Source organism: Spermophilus citellus (genome assembly GCF_964194105.1).
Source record: "Spermophilus citellus genome assembly, chromosome: 5".
Classification (NCBI taxonomy): Eukaryota; Metazoa; Chordata; class Mammalia; order Rodentia; family Sciuridae; genus Spermophilus; species Spermophilus citellus.
The window spans coordinates 165,629,618-165,651,749 of NC_138186.1; the positions used below are offsets into that span (position 1 = coordinate 165,629,618).

The following is a 22,132-nucleotide window of genomic DNA, read 5'->3' on the forward strand; positions in this document are numbered from 1 at the left end:
ATAGAGACTCTGGCTGCAGCCAAATCTTGGAGCTTGGCTATGGGAGAGGCTGACAGGCCCTGGGAGGCGGGGCCCGGGAGCCTGGCTGACCATCTCCACTCTGCACTGCAGTATCAGGTAGACGCTGCCCAGCTGGCGACCCGGCAGCTGCAAGTCTCTGTGTGGCACCTGGGCACACTCGCCAGGAGGGTGTTCCTTGGAGAAGTGACTGTTCCTCTGGCCACATGGGACTTTGAAGACAGAGCAACACAGTCCTTCCGCTGGTATCCGCTCCGGGCCAAGGTGAGGTCTGTTTGGGACCAAGTGTCCAGCATGACCACTGTGAACTCATTTGCCAGAGGATAAACCCTGGTGCTCCCTGCACCCCCCACTCCTCTATTGTCAGCTTGGGAGGCCTGGAGCATCTCTGTGCCAGCACCTGGCACAAGGGCCTGGCATAAGGCCGCCAAGGTTGTCAAACCGAACCTTTGACAAACAAGCCAGGAGCAGAGCGCCAAGCTCAAAGGTCCTCCTGATGCTAGCTAGCGGGTTGCGACCCCTGTGCTGCATGTTGAATGCCTACTCACAGGCCTGTCCCCAGGGCTCCAGCAGGAGAAGCCCTAGGGGTGGCGCCTGGTTCTATGCTGAGTTTGGCAGAGGTCACAGCAGGGGCCAGGAAGAGATGCTTCGGCATCTACAGAGGCTAGCCCACACCGTCCCAGGAGTCCTGAGCCCTCTCTGATACTATGGGGGCTACTGCTTCTGCTGGTGGGATGGGCTAGGCACGTGGATCCCTCCCAGGACACTTCTCCTGGTGAAAGATTTCAGGACCACCTCTTCTCTGGGCACTTCTCTCACTCTGGAGAAATTACTTGTGACCAGAGAAGCCATCTCTGTAGGCAGGGTATTGTCCTCGGCAGGGTCAGGACAATGTGGCACCCACAGCCTGGAGAGCCACCCTGTGGCATTGGGCCGAGTCTGCTCAGGGCTCCTCGGTCTCCAGTGCCTGCAGCTGACCTTGGCATGGAAAGGTGGCCTGGAACCTCACTGCCCCGGGTAGACTTGCTGGGGAGGGATGCTATTTTATTTACTTTTTTCAAATTCAGGTTTTATTACGACTGTCCTGTTGTTCCCATGGGCCTGTTTTCTCAGGCACATCTGCCTCTGGTTTTTCTGGGGAGGCAGAGTTGTTCTCCCCAGCCTGGGAGAGGAGGGGTGGCAGGACAAGTCCCTGCTGATGGGGGATGACCAGTCCACCAGGGACGTGCCCAATCCATCCCTGGGCTCTCCTGGGCTGGAGAGGCTTTGCAGAGGTGGTGGAGGACATCTAGAGTCAGAGCTGAGGCAGCCAGAGGAGGGAGGAAGGTTCTGGGAGAAATTGTCTCAAGCTCTGCCTTTGCACCCCCAGAACGAGAAATATGAAGACAGCATTCCTCAGAATAATGGAGAACTTGCTGTTCGGGCCAAACTGGTTCTCCCTGTAGGGCCCAGAAAGTCCCAGGAAGCTCTAGAAGGTAGGTGGCCAGCCCCTTGAGCACTCCTCTGTCACTGTCCCCAAAGCCTGGAAGGCGTCATGCTGAGAGGTGGGTAAAAGGCTTTCTAGCATTTCCTACCCACTGCACAGTGACACCCACATGTCCCAGAGACTGAGAGGCAGAAGCACCCTGGGAAGGTGTTCCCTGGAACCTGTGGCCTGCGGGAGACGTGGGTGACCAAAGCAGGCAAGGCCTTCGGTGTCCACTTCCACTGTCCCCAAGGCATCCCTCCCAACGGGTAGACTGGACAGGGTCTGGTGAAACCATGTCCCCTCTCGAAGAGGGTACACCTGACAACATGTGTCATGAGTTAGGAGTTTGACTTTAGGAGCCAAGAGCAATTGTCAGGTGCTGGTACCTGCAGGTCTCAGAGGGGCGACTGCTGCCCGTGAGTGAGGTGGATCAAGGACAGGTCCTGCAGGGCCTTTAGGAGGTTGAACTTGTGAGACCCTGAGGGTGGGCAAAGTAGACATATTTCCATTGAGTAGTGACTATTTGGTGTGAAGAAGAGCCTCTGAGCTCATGAGGCCACCAGCAGACCAGTGGCAGGCACCCTATGGTCACCTCTAACTCCCTGAAATGGGTCTGGGGCTCCCAGTTTCCCCAGACCTACTGGCAACAGCCAGACTAAAACCTCCACATCTCTCCCCAGAAGCCAGTGTACTCTCAGAGCTTTGCCTCGCTGGGGTTTAGCAGTCCTGTCCCTGTGCGGACCACTCAGCGTGTGGCCAGGGCTAGCAGAGCCTTCTGGGGGAAATGTGCCTCTTCCTGCCTGCTCTTTCCGGCCTGGAGTCTGTAACACTCCTCTTACTGAGCTCAGTTTGGGGGTGGTAGGACTGTAATGCCTCTGGAGAAGTGGGTTTGACAGTGGGAACTGGCTTTCTTCCAGGGACAGATCAGCCATCACTTAATGGTCAACTCTGTTTGGTAGTGCTGGGCGCCAAGAACTTACCTGTGCGATCGGATGGTACCTTAAACTCATTTGTTAAAGGGTAGGTATTCGATGCAACCAAATACTGTTTACTGGTTATCTAGAATATGAACAGTATGTTCCTAGAACCTGGAGGAAACATCAGAGATGTAAGCCATTTTAAAGTCTTCTTACTTTAACTTTCCCATAGCAAACACGAAGGGCCCAGATTTTCACAAATCCAGGGGATGTGGGCAAGCTGAGACCTATTTGGGATAGTACATTTTGACCTGAAACCAAAATCTTGTCAGTTCTTGTTATATCAGAAAATCAGTTTCGATTGAAATCAAGTATGAGAAGAAAGAAGTGTGTTCAGCAGATACTTCCTTGGTTTAATACCGCCTCTTGGATTAACTGTCGCTTGGGTGACTTTCCACACTTCACTTAGTCACTGCAGGTGCGCTGGTGCCTCTAAAAGCAAAGCAAACACCACTGAATGTTATATTGAAATGCTAAATCCCCAGTCACAGACAGGGTGGAAACACGAAGGCCTCCTTGTCCAGACAGAACCGAGCCTCGGTCCTGATCTTATTACTTCCGTGCATGTCCTTGGGCAAGTTAGGTAGCCTTTCTGAATGTGTTTTGCTGACAACAGTATACAATGAGTCACATGTATACAGAGCCATGGTCCCTGGGCGGCACTTCTAATAAGCCATGCCTTCGAAGGGCTGTAAGGAGATTACGGTGAGGGCCATGTGGCCTCAGAATTCCAATTTACCCTTAATACCCGACACGGAATCCAGCTGAAAAAGAAACTTGGAAGATCCTAGTGAGGTCGTGCGGCCAGGTCCTGTGATTCCCACACTCACTGGGTCAGTGCTCAGGCTGGAAGCAGCGCGTGCGGTGTAGGCTGCGGTGAGGCCCCAGCGTCCTGATCGCAGCATCTTGTTTCTCTCCTTAGCTGTCTCACTCTGCCAGACCAACAAAAGCTGCGACTGAGGTCCCCGGTGCTGAAGAAGCAAGCTCACCCCCAGTGGAAACATTCCTTCGTGTTCAATGGCGTCAGCAGGTCTCAGCTGAGGCAGTCGATTCTGGAACTGACTGTCTGGGACCAGGCCATCTTTGGAATGAGCGACCGCTTGCTGGGGGGAGCCAGACTTGGTTCAAGTAAGTCTGCCTGATTCCCCATGGGCCCAGACTGTCTCCCAGTGCTATGCTATGTCCTTAGCGAGTGTCCTACGTGGGTACCACGAAGAGAGGAAATACTTACACAATGGTAGCGATTTAACTGGCTGTAGGTCGCACTGCCTACCTGCCAAAAATAGAAATTCCTAAGTCTAGGCCTAACTCTACCACGGAGTGATAATACAGCCAAGTATTTTGACAATTTAAATCAGATTTAGATCTGCTAAAGAAACTAAGTTATGGGCCTCAAAACAGGCCAGGCACAGTATTTGCTTTTGTTTCTATTGTCAATCATAAGAGGATTATTTTCTTAAAGAAAAACATCTTAACCCAAACAAATGGCAATTCAGAAAGTGCTTCATTGAGAGTGAGACAAACAGGGACACTATTCAGTCTTGCTCACAGGGGTGCTGCTGGCACTGTGCTTGTGGGCAGCCCTTGTCTGGGAGGATTCTGGGCCCCACCCCACCTGCAGGTAGCCAGCAACGCCGTCCACACAGCTCTAACAACATCCAACTGAGAACTACAGATAAGTAAGAATAAGTTTTCTAAGGGACGCTGTCCAAAGCACAGATCTCCTCTAGGGAACCCCTTCCGTCAACAGATCCAGCCCCTGCCATACACAGTCCCCGTATCAGGATATTGATTCCTCACAGTGAAGAATCAGCCACCAAACCAGAACCGTCCTCCCCTAAGACCCCGGAAAGGAACTGGAGGTCAGGGCCTCTGCTCCAAGGCTGCAGCACATCCTGCACTCACATGTCGTTGGGGGAGTCTCAAACCCAGCAGTGGTTGGCATTTTCATAGTCTCCAGTTGATGCCAAAACCCCACTTTTCTTGATGGGCCTTGTTTTTAAAAAGCTGAGAAGGATGAATGGCGTGCTCATCAACCATTAATAACGTGTCTGTCTCATGTCAGAGGGGGATACAGCTGGTGCAGACTCATGTGCACAATCAAGGCTGCAATGGCAGAAGGTTCTCTCCAGCCCCAACTTATGGACGGACATGACGCTTATCCTGCACTGAAGTGAAGGCCTCGGAGCTCCAGGCTATGCTGGATGTGCCGAAGCCTGGAGCCTGCAGAAGCCACAGGCTGACCATGGATGGACGGGCCCTCTGGACTGTGCAGCCTCCCCTGGTTGTTCTGTTATGTCCCTCACTGTCTTATGTACTTAACAGAGCGGTTATCCATGTTACCTAAGTCTCAGATGGGTTCCTAGCTGTTCTCTGAGAGGTGGAAAACGGCCATATTTCAATAAATGTTTGGCAGTTAACCTGTCTCTCGGAGCTTGGCAAATAGTGAAAAAAATCACAGCTTTTCTGCACATTTCAGAGGAAAAACGAGCCTGGTGAGTATCCGACGCTCCCTCCCCTCCTGTGGCAGAGCAGGTCAGCCGGCCACAGGGACTGCCAGGTTGAACTTCTAGGGGCCCACAGGGCTTGGGGCTCCCACACGGCACAGCTACTGGATGGTGTGGACCCAGGCGAGTCCCTGGAGCTCCTCCCACCCACGCATGAGCAGACCACACTGTGCACACGCCTTGGACAACTTTTATTTTGTGTCTGCAGGGTGGAATTTGTTGGCATGAGACAACCCAAAAGGACAACCCGCAAAGAAGGGCTAGGAGTGAGCCCAGCCAACAGCTCATGAAAGCCACTGTGTTGATAGGTTTTGGAGGACATGGCAGAGAATAGAAATTGATCAGAAATAGGTTCTCATGATGACAGAGTCCCTTCATGGCTGGAGTCTGAACAATCTTAGAAAATTGAAGTGTGCAGTTATGTGCACAAAGAACTCCATAAGACATTTTTACACTGCAATTACAGCAGGTAATCAGTTTCATTGCTGCCCTCACATCACATCAGTTCCAGGGCCGTGGTTACATGGTTTTTTTGATATGTAATTATTTTATTCTGTAAAAGGTAACAAAATATACAGAACAAAACTTTCCCTTTTTAAAACTAATGTTACAAACCCATATTATCACATATATAAATACTATATTCTATAGCTGATCATTAATTAAGAATATAAGTCCAACAGTGTATTCTAACTGTTAAGCAAAAAAACAAAACAAAACAAAACCAAACTTTACCGGAGAGTCCTCCTGTACCGTTCATTCTGAATGACCACTGCAGATTTTTGCCAGCAGAACTGAATGTCTGGAGAAAGGAAATCACTGTGTGGAGAGTGCTTTAGACTCAATTTTCAAAGTAATTGTTACCCCTCAACACAAATATACAGAGATGGACCCTTCACAGAAATCAAGAACAAATCAATTTTGAGTTCATTTCAAAAACAGAGAAAGTATGGCACAGATGTAAGCCACGGTGTGGTTTTCTTTAATGATACTGCACCTTGGATCACACAGGCCAGCATGAAGTTTTGTCACTCAGACTTTACAGGAATCTTTCCTTAATTCCATCAGTCCTGCTTCAAGCATAAGACAGGAAGTGATTCGATAATTCTCATAAAAATCAGGCCTGTTTGGCACTAACATACAATTGGGAAGAACAAACCAGAGAGGCTTCTGCTGGTTCCTGACCCAGAGGACTTCTGCTGGGTAACCGCTCTTTTTATAAGGGACCTGGAACATGTTGAGGGGCTTCTAGATTTAGAGTACTAAAGAGCCAAGTGTGACATGTCTGCCCGGGACCCTCAGGCCCAGCCTTTACATGGCCTCGAACTCGTCGATCCGCTGCTTCGTGTTGCCCTGCCGGATCTGCCGCAGGGTCTTGTACTTGTCCCGGCCCTGCCGCATGTTCTCGTTGTGGATGATGTCGTTGTGGGTCCTCTTGTTCTCATCTCTGGCCTGGGACAACTCGTTGCTCAGAGTCTGCAACGTGAAGCGGCAGCAGTCAGCACCTGCCCTCCCTGTGACACCACCCAGTGGCTGGGAATGCAGACCCCTCCCCTGGGAAAGGTGGAGAGGTGGCCGGGTTTAAAAGCCACCTGCCCAGGTGAAAGCAAAGCAGGCCCCGCCCCTGCTCACCAGCAGCTGCCGCTGCACGCGTTCGTTCTTCTCAGCCTCGGTGATCCGCTTCTCCTCGTTGCGGTCGTCCAGGATGCCCTCGCTGCAGAGCTCGGCGCTGTAGCCCATGGGCTCCGCGCCCTCCTCCTGCGGGCTCTCCTGCACGTGGTAGCTCACGGGCTCGTACACCGGGGGCGGCGGGGGCGGCGGCGCGGTCATCACCAGGTGCAGCTCCTCCTTGGTCTTCACCAGGTCGTCCTGCGCTTCTTTGGCCTTTGGAAAGCAAATGAATAGGTGGGAGCTTCTCCCCCAGGTCCCTGTGTTGGCACTACTTTAAGAAGCAGGCGTGGTCTCCTCGTGGGGAGCACAAGAATTCCGTCCCCCCTCCTGGGAGCTGAAACGGTACAGCCCCAGCACGGCTCCGCACAAGTGGGCTGCTCTCCCTGTCGTCGTCACCTCCACAGCACAGGCCACACCCACGGGCCAGAGGCTGAGTGTTTCTTTTTCTTTTTTTAAAAATACTTATTTGTCAGCGGTAGATGGACACAATACCTTTATTTTGTTTGTTTATTTTATGTGGTGCTGAGGATCAAACCCAGGACCTCACATGTGCCAGGCAAGTGCTCTACTGCTGAGCCCCAGCCCCAGCCCCAGCTGGACATTTCTAAAGAACACTTCCTTGTTCTCTATATGACCCTACTATACACCTACTGTGTATGTATTCGGAAACAACAAGTCTTCCACATCCCACACACAACACTCTGGTGTGAATTACTGCTCTCCTTGTGGGCTACATTTATTGACACCTTCCTACCATCACTCCGAATCCACCCAACATCTTCACAGGACATACGCCCAGCCCTGCCTCCAAGTGCTTCCTGGGGGTGAGCTCAGTCTGCCCTGTTCTGTCACCAGCTTTTCTCACTTAATACTTTATTCATTTATTTTTTTTAAAATAATATTATTTTTCAGCTCTCGGCAGACCCAACATCTTTGTTGGTATGTGGTGCTGAGGATCGAACCCGGGCCGCACGCATGCCAGGTGGGCGCACTACCACTTGAGCCACATCCCCAGCCCTCTTGCTTAATACTTTATAATGACCATCTTCTCCCAAAACCTAACAAGTCTTCTGTGTGTAGCAGGTGGAAAACACGCGGGGCAGCCAGGGAGGCATTAGTTACAAGTGACCCAGGAGGGCGGTCCTAGAGACAAACAGGTGGGAGGATGAAGGGGAGGGGGCCTCCCAAAGCTTGGTGGTAAGTCCATGACCTGAACCACACCTAGACCCTGAGCTGTCCTGGAGGCCACAGAGGACCACAGGTGGAGGCCAGGCTCTGCAAGGTCTCATAATTGCAATTAGAGCTCATCAAACCTGTGCAAGGTCCACAGTGAGAGCTCACAGGTGGGTCCACAGTGAGGCTCAGAGGGGAGGCCATCCCCGCTTCCTGGCCAGGTGGCCATGCCGCTGAGCCTGGGCTCCCGCTCTGGTTTGGAGACCTCTGAGGTCCTTTTCACAAACTCTCCAATATATTCCAGGAGGTTTTATTTCTGTCACAGGGGCCCAAATAATTGGATTTAAAACTAGTTCCTGATCAGGGGCGTCTGATCGTGGTGAGCAGCTCAGAGGCGGGGCAGTGGTGGAGTGGACTAGCGGGTTGATCCAGCAGCTGCACACACTGGTGTACAGGCCGAGCCCGCTCCTGTGGATCTCTGCTTCAGCAGCACAGCAGGTGCTGGCCAAGGATGCAAAATGTCTCAGGAGCTTCTAATGTGACCCGGGGGTCAAGCTGGACTCTCCTAACCCACTGCAGGCCACAACAGGCAGGATTCCGAGGCATAGACTCACCCGGTGCTGCCACTCCTCAACCTCGTCCTCCTTGCGCCTCCGCGCCTCCTCCAGGAGGGCAATCTTGGCAGTGTACTCGGCAAGCTCCGCAGCCTGGAAGGGAAGGCGGAGCCAAGTGGCTTCTGAAATCCTCTGAGCATCCACTTGCCGACATTTAAATGTGTTGGTGAAAGGCCTCTGCGGTGACACACTGCATCCTTCCCGCTCCCCGGGGTCAGCAGGGCCCATCCGAGCTGACCTGTGTCTGTGTGGGACTCCAGACACCCAATGTCCACTTCCCTGACTGGGCACAGATGACAGCAAGTCCCTAGCCCCCTCCTGGGCGGCTGCTACAAGCCTCTGGTATAGATCCGATTACGGCCCCAGAGAAGAGTCATTACAAGGCAGGTGTCGCTTTTTCGATCCCCAGAAGCAGCCCCTCTATAATTCAGCATCTTGAAACCCAGGCAATCCCTACCAGCTGCTCCTGGCTCTTTATCTGATCGGCCGCCTGTCTCTCCAGCTCCTCCTTGGCCCTGAGCGCAGCCACGCGGTCAGCCTCCAGTCGCTCAGCCTCCTCCTGGGCTCGCTTCCTTTCGTCCTCCAACTGGAGGGCTCTCTGGATCTGGTCATTGAGTTCTGCAGGGAATACGAAGCCAGAGCCATTCCAACCCCAGGCCAGGGACCAGAGTCCTACTCTCCATTCCCACCCAGGGTGGGTGGAGGGAGATCTGGGTGGAAGCCATTCCCAGGACCACGGGCCCGGGATGAGTCACAGGTGGCCAGCTATCCCCTGGGAGGTGTCAGGCTCACTCCATCATGTTTCCACACAACTTCCTCAGACAGTTAGAAACCACTGCCGAGAGGTCAGACACTGGCCCGGCTGGGTCCGACCCTTGCGCCCTGCCGCACCATGATCCTCAGTCTCACCGCCTTGGCACTCGCTAAAACAGCCAGTTCCCCGCCAGTCTTTCCAGGCTGCCAGCGAACACAGCCATCTCCCTGCCACACCAAGAGCCCTCCGGGGCAGGGCTGGTCAGGAGCATGGGGGACTATCACAGCCAAGCTGTGTTCTGAGCCACCGGGGCTGTGCTGAGGGCTCTGGCCTTCACAGGTGGCCTTGGTGGAGTCAAGAGGCTGGGAGCAGTGCAGCATGGCTCTGCCACGCCCAGGCTGCCACCGTGGGCTGACAGCGTCCTCATCTAGAGGGACTTTGGGAAAATTAAAACGACTAGCACAGGAGGGAACCAAGTGGGTCGTTTCTCTGATCAGGCTGTTTTGGGGTACCATGTTAAACTGAGACACTCTGGAAGGCTCCCCCAGCTGTGTGTGGGGACCCTGCCTGCCTCTGCGGGGACAGCCAGCCTGAGCAGTCAGGGCGCCAGCCGACCTTTCTCAGCCCTCCTGGTCTTCTGCTCATAGTCCTGCAGGCGCAGCATCAGCTCCTCCTTCTCCCGCAGCATCTGCTCCTTCTCCCGCTCAACCGTTTCCCTCCTCTTCTTCTCAGTTTCCAACTGCTGCCTGGTTGAGGGAGGGGAACAGGCACAGGAGCGTTAGGCTCCGCAGGCCCAGGCGGGTGAATGAGGCGGGCTTCCCATGCAGCTGCCAGCTGCTGTCTCGGGCACCGAGAGAAGGGGCGCAGCCGCCGTCAGGACGGTGTGTGAGAAGGCGGGGAAGCAGATCCCAGATCCCAGGGACGGCTCCCTGCGGCACTCGGCCCTCAGCGCTAATGCTGGCTGGCACTGCCCAGTCCTGCACCAGGTTGTGCCACCAGGCTCTGCTGGCCATGGAGGGCATGGCCACGTGGGGGTCACCCGACAGGCACCATGTCCTGGCAGGCCAGCTGTGGAGCCATGGTCCCTGCCCCAAGACGCCACTCACCGCTCCAACTGCTTCTGGTGCTTCTCCTCCCGCGCCTGCGCCTTCATCTGCTGCACCTCGATGGTGTCTGGCTTCCTGCGGCGCATGTACAGCTCGTGGTTCCCCATGCAGAGCTGCAGGATCCGCTTGTTGATTCTCAGCCGGGGGGCATAGAACACGAAGTCCTGCAAGACAGACGGACAACACGACTCAGGGATGCTCTGGTGGCACCCACCAGCCACGCTTCATGAAGTCGTGGAACCTTTTCTAAAAGGACAAACATGACAGAAAGTAGGGGCCAGAAATGTATATTCCCAGTGCCAGGAACAAGTTCTCTGAAACAAGTAGAGGAGTGTGTCCGGGTGCACCTGGGCACGCGTGTCTCTGCACACACACTGAACTCGAGCCTGGGCAGCTACTCCAAGGAGAGGCCACTGCCATCTGTGCCCCACCTCTGGTGTCTGTCCTCTCCAGTCCCACAGCTGCCGTCACCATGCGCCCTTACCCTTTCTTGCCTGGATGGCCTCAACGTTCCCCGAGTTTCCTGTATCCTCTGCCACAGCCTTTGCCTCCCATTCTGTGAGCACGTGCGCCAGTCGCCACCCTGCCCTCCTCCAGGTTTCTAAGCGTGCACACGCCCCAGCCTCGCAGCACAACCCCCACAGGCAGCTGGGTGCATCTTTCATACCCGAGAGCCTCCTTCTGATCGCAGTGTCATCATCAATTCCAACCCAAGAAGCCCGACTCTGCTGCTGTGCCTGCCCTACTGGGTGCAGGGGGCTCCCACAACATGCCATCACGTCACCCGCTGACTCGTCCCGGATCCTGCTCCTGTTAGACCATCCACTCCCAGGAGCAGGGCTGGTGTTCACTCTCCCCCCCCCGCCCCCCAAGACCAAACCAGCACTCATGTTCCCTGGGGGTCAGCAAGCTCTGCTGCGGGGCAACTGCCTGACGCACATAGCCATGCCCGAGCCCCACAACCTGAGCAGGCTACTGCATCCCCCAGCCTCAGCATCAACACGAAATGGGGAGGATAGGCCTAACGAACTGCCACGAAAACCCAACCACTGTACAAGGGGACTCAGAATAGCATGTGGCACAATGAAAGGGCTGACCTGCTAAGCGACCACTCTCCAATGCTCGGTACCTCACATACCTGCTACCCTGCCAGGCTCTAGAGAGAGGGACAGAGGCCATCCTGGTTCCCATTCCTCGTTCCCGCTATGACTAAGGGGCCAGAGGAGGACACAGTTTGGAAAGTCTTACAGTAAGTATTTCAAATGCTCCGTCAGCATCCTCGGAGCCACAGGTCCCCAGCATTCAGATCCTGACCGTCTGCAACAGGGGAAGGGGTTGAAACCAAGCAGCACGACACGCCCCACAGTGACATCAGAGGCCTACGGAGCAAGCTGGACCAGCCAAGCAACACCCGAGAAGAGCTCAGTTAGCTCCTTGGTCCCTGGCTCCAGAAAACCTGGGTGAGAGGCAGAGGCCAAGCCCCAGAGCCCCTGAACTTCCTGGGTGGGGCTCCCCAGGGTTTCACACACTTGTTATTAAGTCATCGGGTTTCCCAGGGAGGAGTGCAGAGCTGGGAGAAGCAGGAATTTTTATTACCCACCCATCTCTTATTACCCAAGAGAAAACAACCCTGCACTATGGCTTCCGAGGCTCACTGCCCAAACAGATTCCTACTGAGACTCAGAAATATTTGCAAAGAAACGCAGCAACAGCCACCCTTCAGAAAAAAATCCACTGAAAGGATTCAAGGTCAGAGCTGCAGGTGAACCTGAGAACTCTCCCACCCGCCTTGGAGAAAGGTTCTGTAGCTGCTGGAACACACTCGGGCGTCTGCTGCCCAGCGGGTGAAGGGAGCGGGTGACAGGGAAGTCCTCCCACTGCCTTTGAAGGAAACCAGTTGCTGACTTCCAGTGAAAAATAAAAACCACACTTTAAGGTTTCTCAGTCCAAGTCCCTAGACCGTGCCTCCTGATGCAAAACCACAGCAGACTAGACCTGGCAGGCTTTCTCAACTGGCAGAGGGCACACACCCTAAAAACGGAAACAGGCACGAGTGTGCCTAAAAAAAAAAGGGATACAAGACCTTCTGGATCCGACCAGGGAAAGGTGGTGGGGATAGAAGCCTTGATAGGACTTCTAGAAACTCTGCCAAGAGGCTCGTCTCCACTCTCTGGTGTGGCCCCAAGACCTGGGATGGGCAGGGGTGGGGCACCTGGTCAGTGGGGCTCCTGACAGCACCAAGTGCAAGGCTGGGTGGGCATTTTTTTCTTTTTTTGGTATTGGAGCTTGAACCCAGGGGTGCTTAACCACTGAGTCACATCCCTAGCCCTTTTCATTTTGAGACAGGTCTCACTAAGTTACTTAGGGCCTCGCTAAGTTTCTGGGATGGGCCTCAAACTTGCAGTCCTCCTGCCTCGCCTCCTGAGCTGCTGGAATTACAGGTGTGCACCTCACCTGGCTTGGGTGGGTATCCTTTGCCACTTCAAGAGCTGTTAACAGTGCCCGAGAGCTGCAGGACAAGAGGCCCTGCTCCGGAAGAAGTGTGGATATCTCCCCTCACAGGCCATGGGCAGGCTGAGCGTGGTAGGTCTGCAGGCCCTACCTGAGCCCAAGCTCTGCCCCACTGCAACTTGGCAGAAGGGAGAAGTTGGCTTATAGAAAGGAGCTGCCTGGTCCCCAAGGGCAGGCTTTGTGAGTTCCCTGCAGAAAATGCCGGGGTGAGGTCACACTAGATGAGGCCTGAGCCTCCCTGATCTTTGGGGTTTCTGCTCTCTTTTATGTAAAGGTTGAAATTTGAAAATTTGGCTTTGTTTTGCCCAAAGTGAAAGACTAAGGATAGGCAGCCCTGGTGGTGCAGAGGGCCCCAGCGCCCCAGTGAGGTCTCCCCACCTGACCTGCCCTCCACTCCGTCTCCATCTGCAGAGCTGTGTGACTTTTCCTCGTAGCTGCAGCTTATGATCTCCACCAGAAAGCCCAGCATCTGCCTGGCTTTACTCCTCTCTGCCCTGGAACCTGGCTTCCCTGTGATGGCCTGGGTACCTGGTGCAGAGAGGGCTGCAGCAACAGGCCTTTGCCTTCTTTGTAACTGAGGCTTCACTGAGAGCAATTCTGTACTGAATCTACGTCGCCAACTAAACCAGATGCAAAGTTGTCCCCTCTGCTTGGTGTTTCATAACTATGTAATGTTCTTCAGCTTTTCAAAAGCTAAGCTTAGACCAAATTAAAAATGCACACACACCACACACACACACACACGCGCGCGTTAAACACTGGAACCATCTAGCCTATTAAGAGCTTCTGCCCTGTCAGCTGAATTTCTAAATACCATGTTCTGGAAATCAGAAGTTCCCCACGGGGTAGGCAGCAATCTTCTGTGAAACTTCACAATTTTCTTGCTCTTCTACCTAAGCCAATCTCACAGCTAACATGGGTACCCTCTGACCCTCAGCTGGCAAGGTTGCATGTTAGTGTGAACTGTTACCATGGAGCCTGACAGTCTGTATTAAATACTGGTTTAATTTTAAAGAACTGCAAAGCTACCTATGGAGTGAGAGTCAAGAGTTTACAAACAGCAGGAAACATTTCAATAAGGAAGAAAATACTTTCACAATGTCAAGACCTGCTGATTTTAAATTACACTCAACTAAGTCCTACATGGGGAACAGTAATTTGACAGTAACACAACGTGGAGAATTCCAAGTGGCTTGCCACTGCTAAGTGATGCCATTCCTGAGAAGCTCGACAGATGTCCCAGGCCTGGACCAGGACCCACGCCCACCTCTAAGCATAAAACTGACTAGGAACAAGGACATGAAAACACAAAGTCCTGTCCAACCCATAATTTTGGTAAAATTCAGAGCAGCCTCTAAGGAGGGTAACAAATTTCTTCAAGTGGCTTCTTCGTTTTCTTTTTTTTAAGAATCAGATTTCTGATTAGCACATAAAATCTTTATCCTTATCCCCATATCCCGGTGAACAGCAATGCTTTGGGTATGTTTGGGATTTTAACTTGGGGACTCCAGGGGAGCTCTGAAAGCCACAATCTGGCTGTTCAGATGGCAGTCACCACCTGCCCTCGAGCCGTACTGGGGAGAAGCCAATGAGACCCCCCTCCCCGACGTCCACACCCAGTCTGCAGCCACTCTCTGTGGCAACACAGACATTTCACAAGCCAGGCGTGCCCAGACAGAAACCCAAGTTTGGGGGAAGTTTTCATCATTTATCAAAAGTTCACAATTCAGAACTGCCCTGTTCTCTGTAAGGAACAAAGAGAGTGAGAAAACTTAGGGGTTACAGGCGTCTAGCTTTTGGCAGACACCTTGTCTACACAGTAACTTCCAGCTGCAGTGGACAGCACTCAGCCCAGGATCCTGGCCCTCGGTGACAGGGAATTCTGAGCATCACTGCTCCTTGGCACACAGAGACATCTGGGTATTCCCGAGAACTCATTTTAGCTGTCAGAATGACAAGCAGCAACCGGTGCACAATTCATGTGAACTTACAGGTGCTTTCTTGTCGATGGGCTTAATGACAAACTTCTTGTCATTGAAAGAGATGTTCCTGATTTCACTCCAGGGGAAGCCAATCTTTGGCGTCAACCTGAGGTTAAAAACAGAAGAGGCAGATGGTTAGAGGGCTGTGTCTGTGGGTGCCTGGACTAGGAGAGGCTGGCCATCTAGTTTTGAAGTCTGTAAGTTGGGTTTTAGAAAGTACAAAGCTGGTTATGCCTCCATTTCTTTTAGTTTATCTCAGTTTTGGCATCAGAGTGGATCCACTCCCCAGGGCTGTGGGTCCTACCCAGGCCTCGTGGGCCTTTGTTTGACCTTCTCCCTCCCCACACCTCCATCCTGCACGCCTCTCCTTCAGTCTGCTGGTGACTGATTCCCAGTGGACATTCCCACTGTCCACTACGTCCACTCCACCCTAGACTCGGCACCCCAGAGCCACCTGAGTCGAACTTTCAGCAAATGGTCCCCGGGCGGCCTCCCTCCTCCTCCCTCAGGGGCCTCTGCCCCTCGTCGTCACAGTCTCGTGGCCACAGATTCTTCCCTTTGCGTCCTGAAGCTACCAAGCTATGGCTTCACTTTATGAAACCAGCAGGCAGAGAGCCCCCCTGCTTTCCACACGAGCCGCCCGCAGAGCGCTGCCTGCCGACGGGAACGGGGCCTGGTGCGAGGTCTGCCTTGGGCTATCCTCCTAGTGAGGCCCTTTCTCCTGGCTGGCCAGCACGGCCCTGTGTCACCCTCCAACTCCCAGGATGACCCGAGACTGCATGAAAAGCCCCACAATGTCCCCCACCAACGCCACTCCAATGCTGACCCGAACGCCAGCTTTCTCATGGGCACTCCCAGAAAAGCCCATGGGTCTGAGGCCACAGTGGGCTGCCGCTTGCCTCCCACCCCCCCACTCAACAGTCACAGAAAACGCCATTCTGGAAGGACAAGCCCAAGCCACCAAACACTGCAATCAAACCCTGTCCGTCCCTTCCCATAGTCCAACTTTCAGCAGAAATAGCGGGGGGGGGGGGGGGGGGGGGGGGGCGCGGGGAGGTTCCTTGCTTGCCAAGAGGTTTCAGCAAGACTGATGGCCCTACTGTGACAACGTGAGCCAGGGCAAGGCAGCAGGTGGCCTCTGAGGGCTGCAAGAGGCTCCGAGCTTGACGGGCAGTTTCGTGGGCACAGCAGTGGGGTGCACCTGCTGAGCAAGGCAGGACACGGGCCACTGCTTTGCCCCTGGTTCACCCGCCACGGCCTTCTGAGACACATCCCTGCCACGGCTGTCTCGGAAGCTCGCACGGCTGGCTAAGAGATCTCAGAGCACGCAGACACGCAGGGAGCTTGTTCTGTTGTTTTATCGTTGCGGGTGGGATACAGAATTTTTCGAGGTGTAATTTCGTCTGCAGAGGAACTTGAGTTATGGCCTGGTCTTGCCACCGTCTTCAGCCACATCCGCCTTATGTGGAAAGGACACCAGGTGGCAGCTGCTGCCCTGCAGCCCTTTCCCCAGACCTAAGTGCAACATGCGGTGGCTGAGCAGAGCGCCAGGTGGCTGCTGCCCGTGCCACAGCCATAGGCCAGGCCACTCCCCAGCTCCTGGAACTCTGGCAGGCCAGCTCTGGTCTCTGGCTCCCATCTTTACACAGCTCTCAAAACAGCTTCTCGTCCTCAAAGACTTGAGTGGCAAAAGCTTAACAGGCATCTGTCCTTTCAGGGATGGGCTCCCTGGGCCTCCCGACTCTGCTTTCTGCCGTGTCTAGAAAGTTTGTCCTTTTAAGACTTTGGAACCTCATATAACAACCCCCAGCCACTCATGAGCATAACTGCTGTGTCAAGATGAGGGCTCGATGTGAAAGTTATGACTCACTTTTGAGTTGAGGAACTTCCTTTAATTCTCAACCACAGTTGGAAAATGAAAACCTACAAGGACTTCTTTTTCCTCTTTCTTAAGAGATCATATAAAGAACATGGACATGGTCCCCAGAAGACTGCTATGAGATTTATATCTTAAGTGTCCCTGCTGGGAAACACATTAAAAAAAAAAAAAAAGGTGGGATTCCCCCAAAACAGCTTAGAGGCTTTTGGAGCAATGGCCGTTTCCAGGGCTGGAGCATGAATATACGGGATGAGCGTGTGATGAGCATGGAGCACCTCATGCCAGGAGGTCAGAAAGCGCTCAGAGAACAATGAGGTCACAGGGAAAGGAACAGGCACCAACTCCAAGGGGCTCCCACAGTCCAAACCTCAAGCTATTTGAGCAATGAAATAAATACTACTACCAAGAGATCAAACAAAAGATTAAAATAAGTACCCGTGAGTTCATATTAATAGAAATAACTAAGTAAAGGGCGAAGAGAAACTAGCTTCTCAGAATTCACACTAATAGATATAAAAAGGTACTTGTTAAGAATTATTGTTTCTCAAACACCACAATAATAATGATTTGATAGAAGTCTCACAGATGGATGCTGGAATAGACAACTATTTACGTAGTTTCACAGTATCTTCCTATAACACACTTGTCAGTTACGAAGACCAGGACAGGATCCACAGTGGAGAGACCTAGGGGACACCTCTGTGCCATGATCCCGGTCAGCACCAGGACACAGGAGGCCCTGCAAGGCAGCACAGCACTTTGTGGGGTTCTCCCCAGAAGTGCAAGCCTCAAATTTAAACTGAGCAAACATCAGACAAATCCAAGTTGAGGGACTTGATAAACCATCAGTGTCCAGGACTCTTCGAAAATATCATGGCCACGAGGAAGACCACAGACCCTGTCCTAGATCAAAGTAGACTCAGAGACACGACGATTAAATGTTGGTGTGATGCAGCACAGGGTCCTGGGGCAGAAAACAACATTAGTCTAACAAAAGACTGGGATGGAAACAAGGTTGGGATCTAATGAGATTTAAATCCCATCAACTTCCTCATTTTGGAACTGGAGACTATGGTTGCATATAATGTTGATATTTTGAGAAAGCTGGGTGAAGGGTATATGGGAATTCTCTGCTACTTTTTGAGCTTTTAAAAAAGTATAAAATGATTTTTAAAGATGAAAAAATTAATAGTTAAAATTCAAAATCTGCAGCCGAGAGTGATGATATTCTATGCCTTGACAGAGTTTTGAATTTTACTGGCATGTTTATTTGTCAGAACTCAGCAAACGAGCACTGAAAACTACACTGTACTTAAATTTTACATCAAAATATATCAAGCTCTAGCAAGTGATCTGCACTTTCATTTTGGGGAAAGGGCGCAGATGCTGTGATTTACTTTGAGATGTGTCAACAGGAGGCCAGAGGGGTGGCTACATATGGTGATGTGGAATCAGGGAGAGATGTGAGAGTTAAAGGCACAGACATTGCTTGCTCCTTTAGCCCCCAACATGTCCCAAGCCCTGCAGTGCCCACCCTCTCCTGGAGGGGATGGAGCCTGGAACCCAGCCAGTCTCAGAAACTCCCACCAACAGGTCCTCTCATGCACCAGGAAGGCTGGAGTGGGATGACACTGAGGGGGGACATGCTTTCAAATGTCCAAAGAATTTGGCAAAAGGATCAATTTCCTTCGGTTTCTGTGTCTGGTCTGAGTGCTGAATTCCAGCCCAGCTCCACCGGACAGCCTGTCTCTAAGTGGACACGCCTGTCCAGGAACGGGTTTCCTACTTCCCCTCTTGTGCAGAGTTAAGGGTTTAAAGGAAAGGGGAGGAGACAAATGCTTCTAGTCCCGGGTTCCAAATCAATGGCTACCTATACCACAAAAAAGGGACCCCAGGAGACACTTCCCCATCTAAGCCAATTTAACACCAAAAAGGATAAAATAAAGATGTATTTGTTCATTTGCAGAATGCACTAAATCTTTTACAGCTCCATTTACACACTCAATCTATCAGATTTCTCCCTAAACAATGTATCAAAAATATCTAATCTCACTGTGAGTCCTAGTGATAAAGAGGGCAGCTCAAACCCAGCAGCCAGAGCACTCAGTGGTCCTCAAACTTGGGTAGCCACAGCCCGCTCCTGCCACTAACCACACTGTGGACATCTGTTAGAATGAAGAGAGCTGGGGCTGATTAATTGGCTAAATACCTATTAAGTGATTTTCTTTGAAAAAGAAATAGACAACTATTTACGTAGTTTCACAGTATCTTCCTGTAACACACTTGTCAGTTACAAAGACCAGGACAGAATCCACAGTGGAGAGACCTAGGGGACACCTCCGTGCCATGATCCCGGTCAGCACCAGGTCAGGAGGAGAAGGTAGGGGACGAAGGTGTCCAACATCCGGCCCCGACTTTGGGGAAAGAGGCCCACTTGAGAGCTGCCACTGTGCTGCTGAGCTGGGTGGGGGGCAAGAGCAGGACTGAGGCGGCACAAAGCTCCGACTCTACCTGGGAGAAATGAGCATTTCCACGGGTTGGGCCGGTCACAAGCGGACATCAGCAAGTCCCTGCCTATGTCTATCTCTTGCAGCTTGAAAAACCTGTCTGGACAGCCCTGGCCATGGCTCTGTTACAAAATCTAGCCATTCAAGGAACAAGTTCAAAGGCAGAGGCAGTTTCCCACGAGGACTCGAGGTTCTCTCTGGCTCTGTGCACGGCTGGTTGCAGCTGTGCTAACTGAGCCTGGCCTCAGCTCAGGAAGGACCGCGGCCTGGCTCCCAGATTCCTTTACTCCTCTGTCCTTGTTTGTCTAACCACACTGTAGCCCGCACTCCCGGGAGCCAGCCACCAGCCTCAGTAGCTCTCCTCTGGGTTCCTGGGTTTGATGAATGCCGTCCATCTCTGTGGGTGCCAGTCCTCCCAGGGGACAGAGGCTGCCTTCACCCGTGCGCAGGCCACACTCTGGCACCCGGGCGCAGGCCCTGCTAGTGACATACACCTGTGCTCTGGCTGTGGCAGGAATACCCAGGGCTCGACCAGCGACCGACCACGTGCGTGTCATCTGTCCGAGGCAGTGCCCCTGCCCTCCCTCAGCAACTCCACAGAGAAGGTTCTGGGGGATGTGAGGTCTGAGAACAGGACGGGGTGAGCCACAGTGAGCGGCGAGGACAGCGTCACCTACAGAGACAGCCTGCGCCTGGGTGGGAACCGGGACGTGTGTCGCAAGACCCCAGCACACCCTGGCTCTGTGGGCCATTCTGCTCCCCACACAGGCCATGGGCATGGAGACCCTGGAGCACCGCCTCCGGCCCCTCCTCAGCCAGAGCTGCAGCTGCCTTCCAGTCCCTGAGCCTGGTGCCACCACAGGGTCTGCTAAAGAGCCGTTCAGAGGAAGGAGGCTCCGGGGACACTCAGAGCAGGGACCAGGAGCCCCTCTCTGGTCTCCCAAGGGATTTCCTTCCATTCCTTAAATCCAGGAAGCTTCTGGACAGGAGCACCTAGAACCTCGGCTTGTTCTCTGAGCTCAGGGAACCACTCGCCCCACTGAAGTCTGATGCTTTCCCGCATGTGCCAAGGCAGGGACCAGGAGCACCCGCAGCAACAGGAGGCCTTCTCCCTGCGCCGGGCAGCTCTCCTTACGCTGCTCTGCACTCGCAGACTTTGGGACTCTGCTCGATAGACAATGAAAGTCCTGTGAAACAATCAGACTCCTTCTGCAGGCGGAGAGGATCCAGCTCACGTCTGCACACACACAGGCTGTTGCTGACAGAATTCTCCAAAGTCTGATGACAGTATGAAGTATTTCTGTTTAGATCAGCTCACATCTTAAGCCAGGGTCCACCCAGGCCAGGGAGCAGGGGGAGAAGCCTGGGGTGTGCCGGGACCTTGCAAGGAGCTGGAGGGGCGAGTCTTCCTGCAGCTGCCACTGTCTTGCACCAGGAAGAGACAGGCCCCCAGCCTCCCTGACACCTGTGCTGCTGGCACACCACACAGGAGAGTGGTGGACATGTACCTCGGGGCTGACCTTAGAAGGCCAAGCGCTGTCCAAAAGGCTTTAAAGCTTCACACTCCAGGGCAAGTGCTGAACGACTACTTCACAATTAACCCCCACAGAACCGCCATTTTCCGCCTGCTTCCAGGCCCCCCACCCCTGCCAGCTAAAGGCTTTACAAACTTCAACTCACTTATCATCTTTCTCATAAATATTTAGTCCAAGGGCATCGACTCCAAGCCAGAGGTCTGTTCCTTTCTTGTTTTTGATCTCAAAGTAGTTGATTCCGTACATTTCCAGGTCCTGTGCGATCTTCAGGTACTCCAGCATGGCACTGTCCCTAATGGAAGGCAAACAGACACCGTTGATGGCGCTCTCCACATCCCAGTTAAACCCCCACCAATCTTTCAGAACTGAGGCCTGTCAGGCAGGATGGGCTGACAACTGTGGGCAGAGCACAGGCTGGCAAGGCCCGGGCAGCTTGGAAGAAGCGCCTGACAGGGTCCCTGCTGTCCTGGACGCTGACCACAACACACTCCACACTGGAAAAACTGACTCTTGCTTGCTTCCAGGGAAGAGGGATTTTTCTTCTCGATTCTACTGCTAGACAAAATCCTTACCCTTTTCTGGGTGCACACAGAGCTCTGGGGGGCCCCTGCCCTCCTAGCAGCCACTGCTGCAGGCTTTGAGTCGATTTCCCCAACAAAAGACTCTTGGGCCAGACAGAAACCTTGGAACACAACACCTGTGAGGCTGGGACAATGACAGAACTGCTGTCGGACCTGAGTGCAGGGCTCGGACAGCAGGGCCAGGGCGGGGAATCTGGCCATTTCTTACACTGAACTGCCTTAAAGCCACACACCCCTGCCCCTCCTCACGCTTCACCCACACTTCTCTGACAGCTGCATTTCTACCTGGGATCTGGAGTTCTTGTTTATGCATACTTCTGAGGACAAAGACCTTATCAACAGAGTAAACAGCACCTCTTCAGCAGAGAGATGAAGCACCATGCTCTCTCTGGTTACGGGTGAGCATTGGGTGAGCAATGCTCCCCGTGACTAAGATGAAGTTTTGACAAGATTTTCTCTACAACAAAGAAAGGGAGAGCTTCTAGGACCTGAAGCCTTATCAAACTGCACTCCCCGGCAAGAACATATGATCTTGATTTAAAAACAAAACAAATCTCCCTCTTCCCCCAGCTGGAGTACTTCACTAGCACCTGGGCTGGGGCTTGGTGAGGCTGACCTCCTTGAGAGAGCTGGCTGGAGTCCCTAAGACAAGCTAGGAAGGCCCAGGCGACCCAGAGTTGAGCCGCCAGGCTGGCACTCACTTGAGCATCCCACGGTGTTCTGCGTGCCACACCTGGATCCGGTCCTCCCACTGGTCCCTGGTGAGTTTGTGCTGGTCCATGACTCTGGGTTGCAGGAGGAGGACATACATACAGTCAAACCCTGACGGTCCTTTCAAACGAAACAATC

At 53.1% G+C, this 22,132-nt stretch overlaps 2 protein-coding genes across 2 annotated transcripts in view; one reads left to right on the forward strand and one right to left on the reverse strand.

Annotated features, from left to right (window-relative positions):
• The window catches only part of SYTL3 (synaptotagmin like 3), a 76,838-nt gene extending 71,989 nt beyond the window's left edge, over positions 1 to 4,849 (forward strand). The window contains exons 12-16 of the mRNA XM_081294647.1: positions 112 to 282; positions 1,388 to 1,493; positions 2,404 to 2,506; positions 3,386 to 3,591; positions 4,529 to 4,849. Coding sequence (XP_081150773.1) covers positions 112 to 282; positions 1,388 to 1,493; positions 2,404 to 2,506; positions 3,386 to 3,591; positions 4,529 to 4,635 — 693 coding nt within the window. The 3' untranslated portion in view covers positions 4,636 to 4,849. The remainder of the gene's footprint in view (positions 1 to 111; positions 283 to 1,387; positions 1,494 to 2,403; positions 2,507 to 3,385; positions 3,592 to 4,528) is intronic.
• A 306-nt stretch (positions 4,850 to 5,155) lies between these two features.
• EZR (ezrin) overlaps positions 5,156 to 22,132 on the reverse strand; it is a 46,986-nt gene continuing 30,009 nt past the window's right edge. Inside the window, exons 6-14 of the mRNA XM_081294548.1 lie at positions 21,985 to 22,068; positions 20,848 to 20,994; positions 14,791 to 14,887; positions 10,289 to 10,452; positions 9,798 to 9,928; positions 8,886 to 9,046; positions 8,429 to 8,521; positions 6,603 to 6,854; positions 5,156 to 6,446 (exon numbers count right to left, since the gene is read on the reverse strand). Of these exons, the coding sequence (XP_081150674.1) occupies positions 6,282 to 6,446; positions 6,603 to 6,854; positions 8,429 to 8,521; positions 8,886 to 9,046; positions 9,798 to 9,928; positions 10,289 to 10,452; positions 14,791 to 14,887; positions 20,848 to 20,994; positions 21,985 to 22,068 (1,294 nt within the window). The 3' untranslated portion in view covers positions 5,156 to 6,281. The remainder of the gene's footprint in view (positions 6,447 to 6,602; positions 6,855 to 8,428; positions 8,522 to 8,885; positions 9,047 to 9,797; positions 9,929 to 10,288; positions 10,453 to 14,790; positions 14,888 to 20,847; positions 20,995 to 21,984; positions 22,069 to 22,132) is intronic.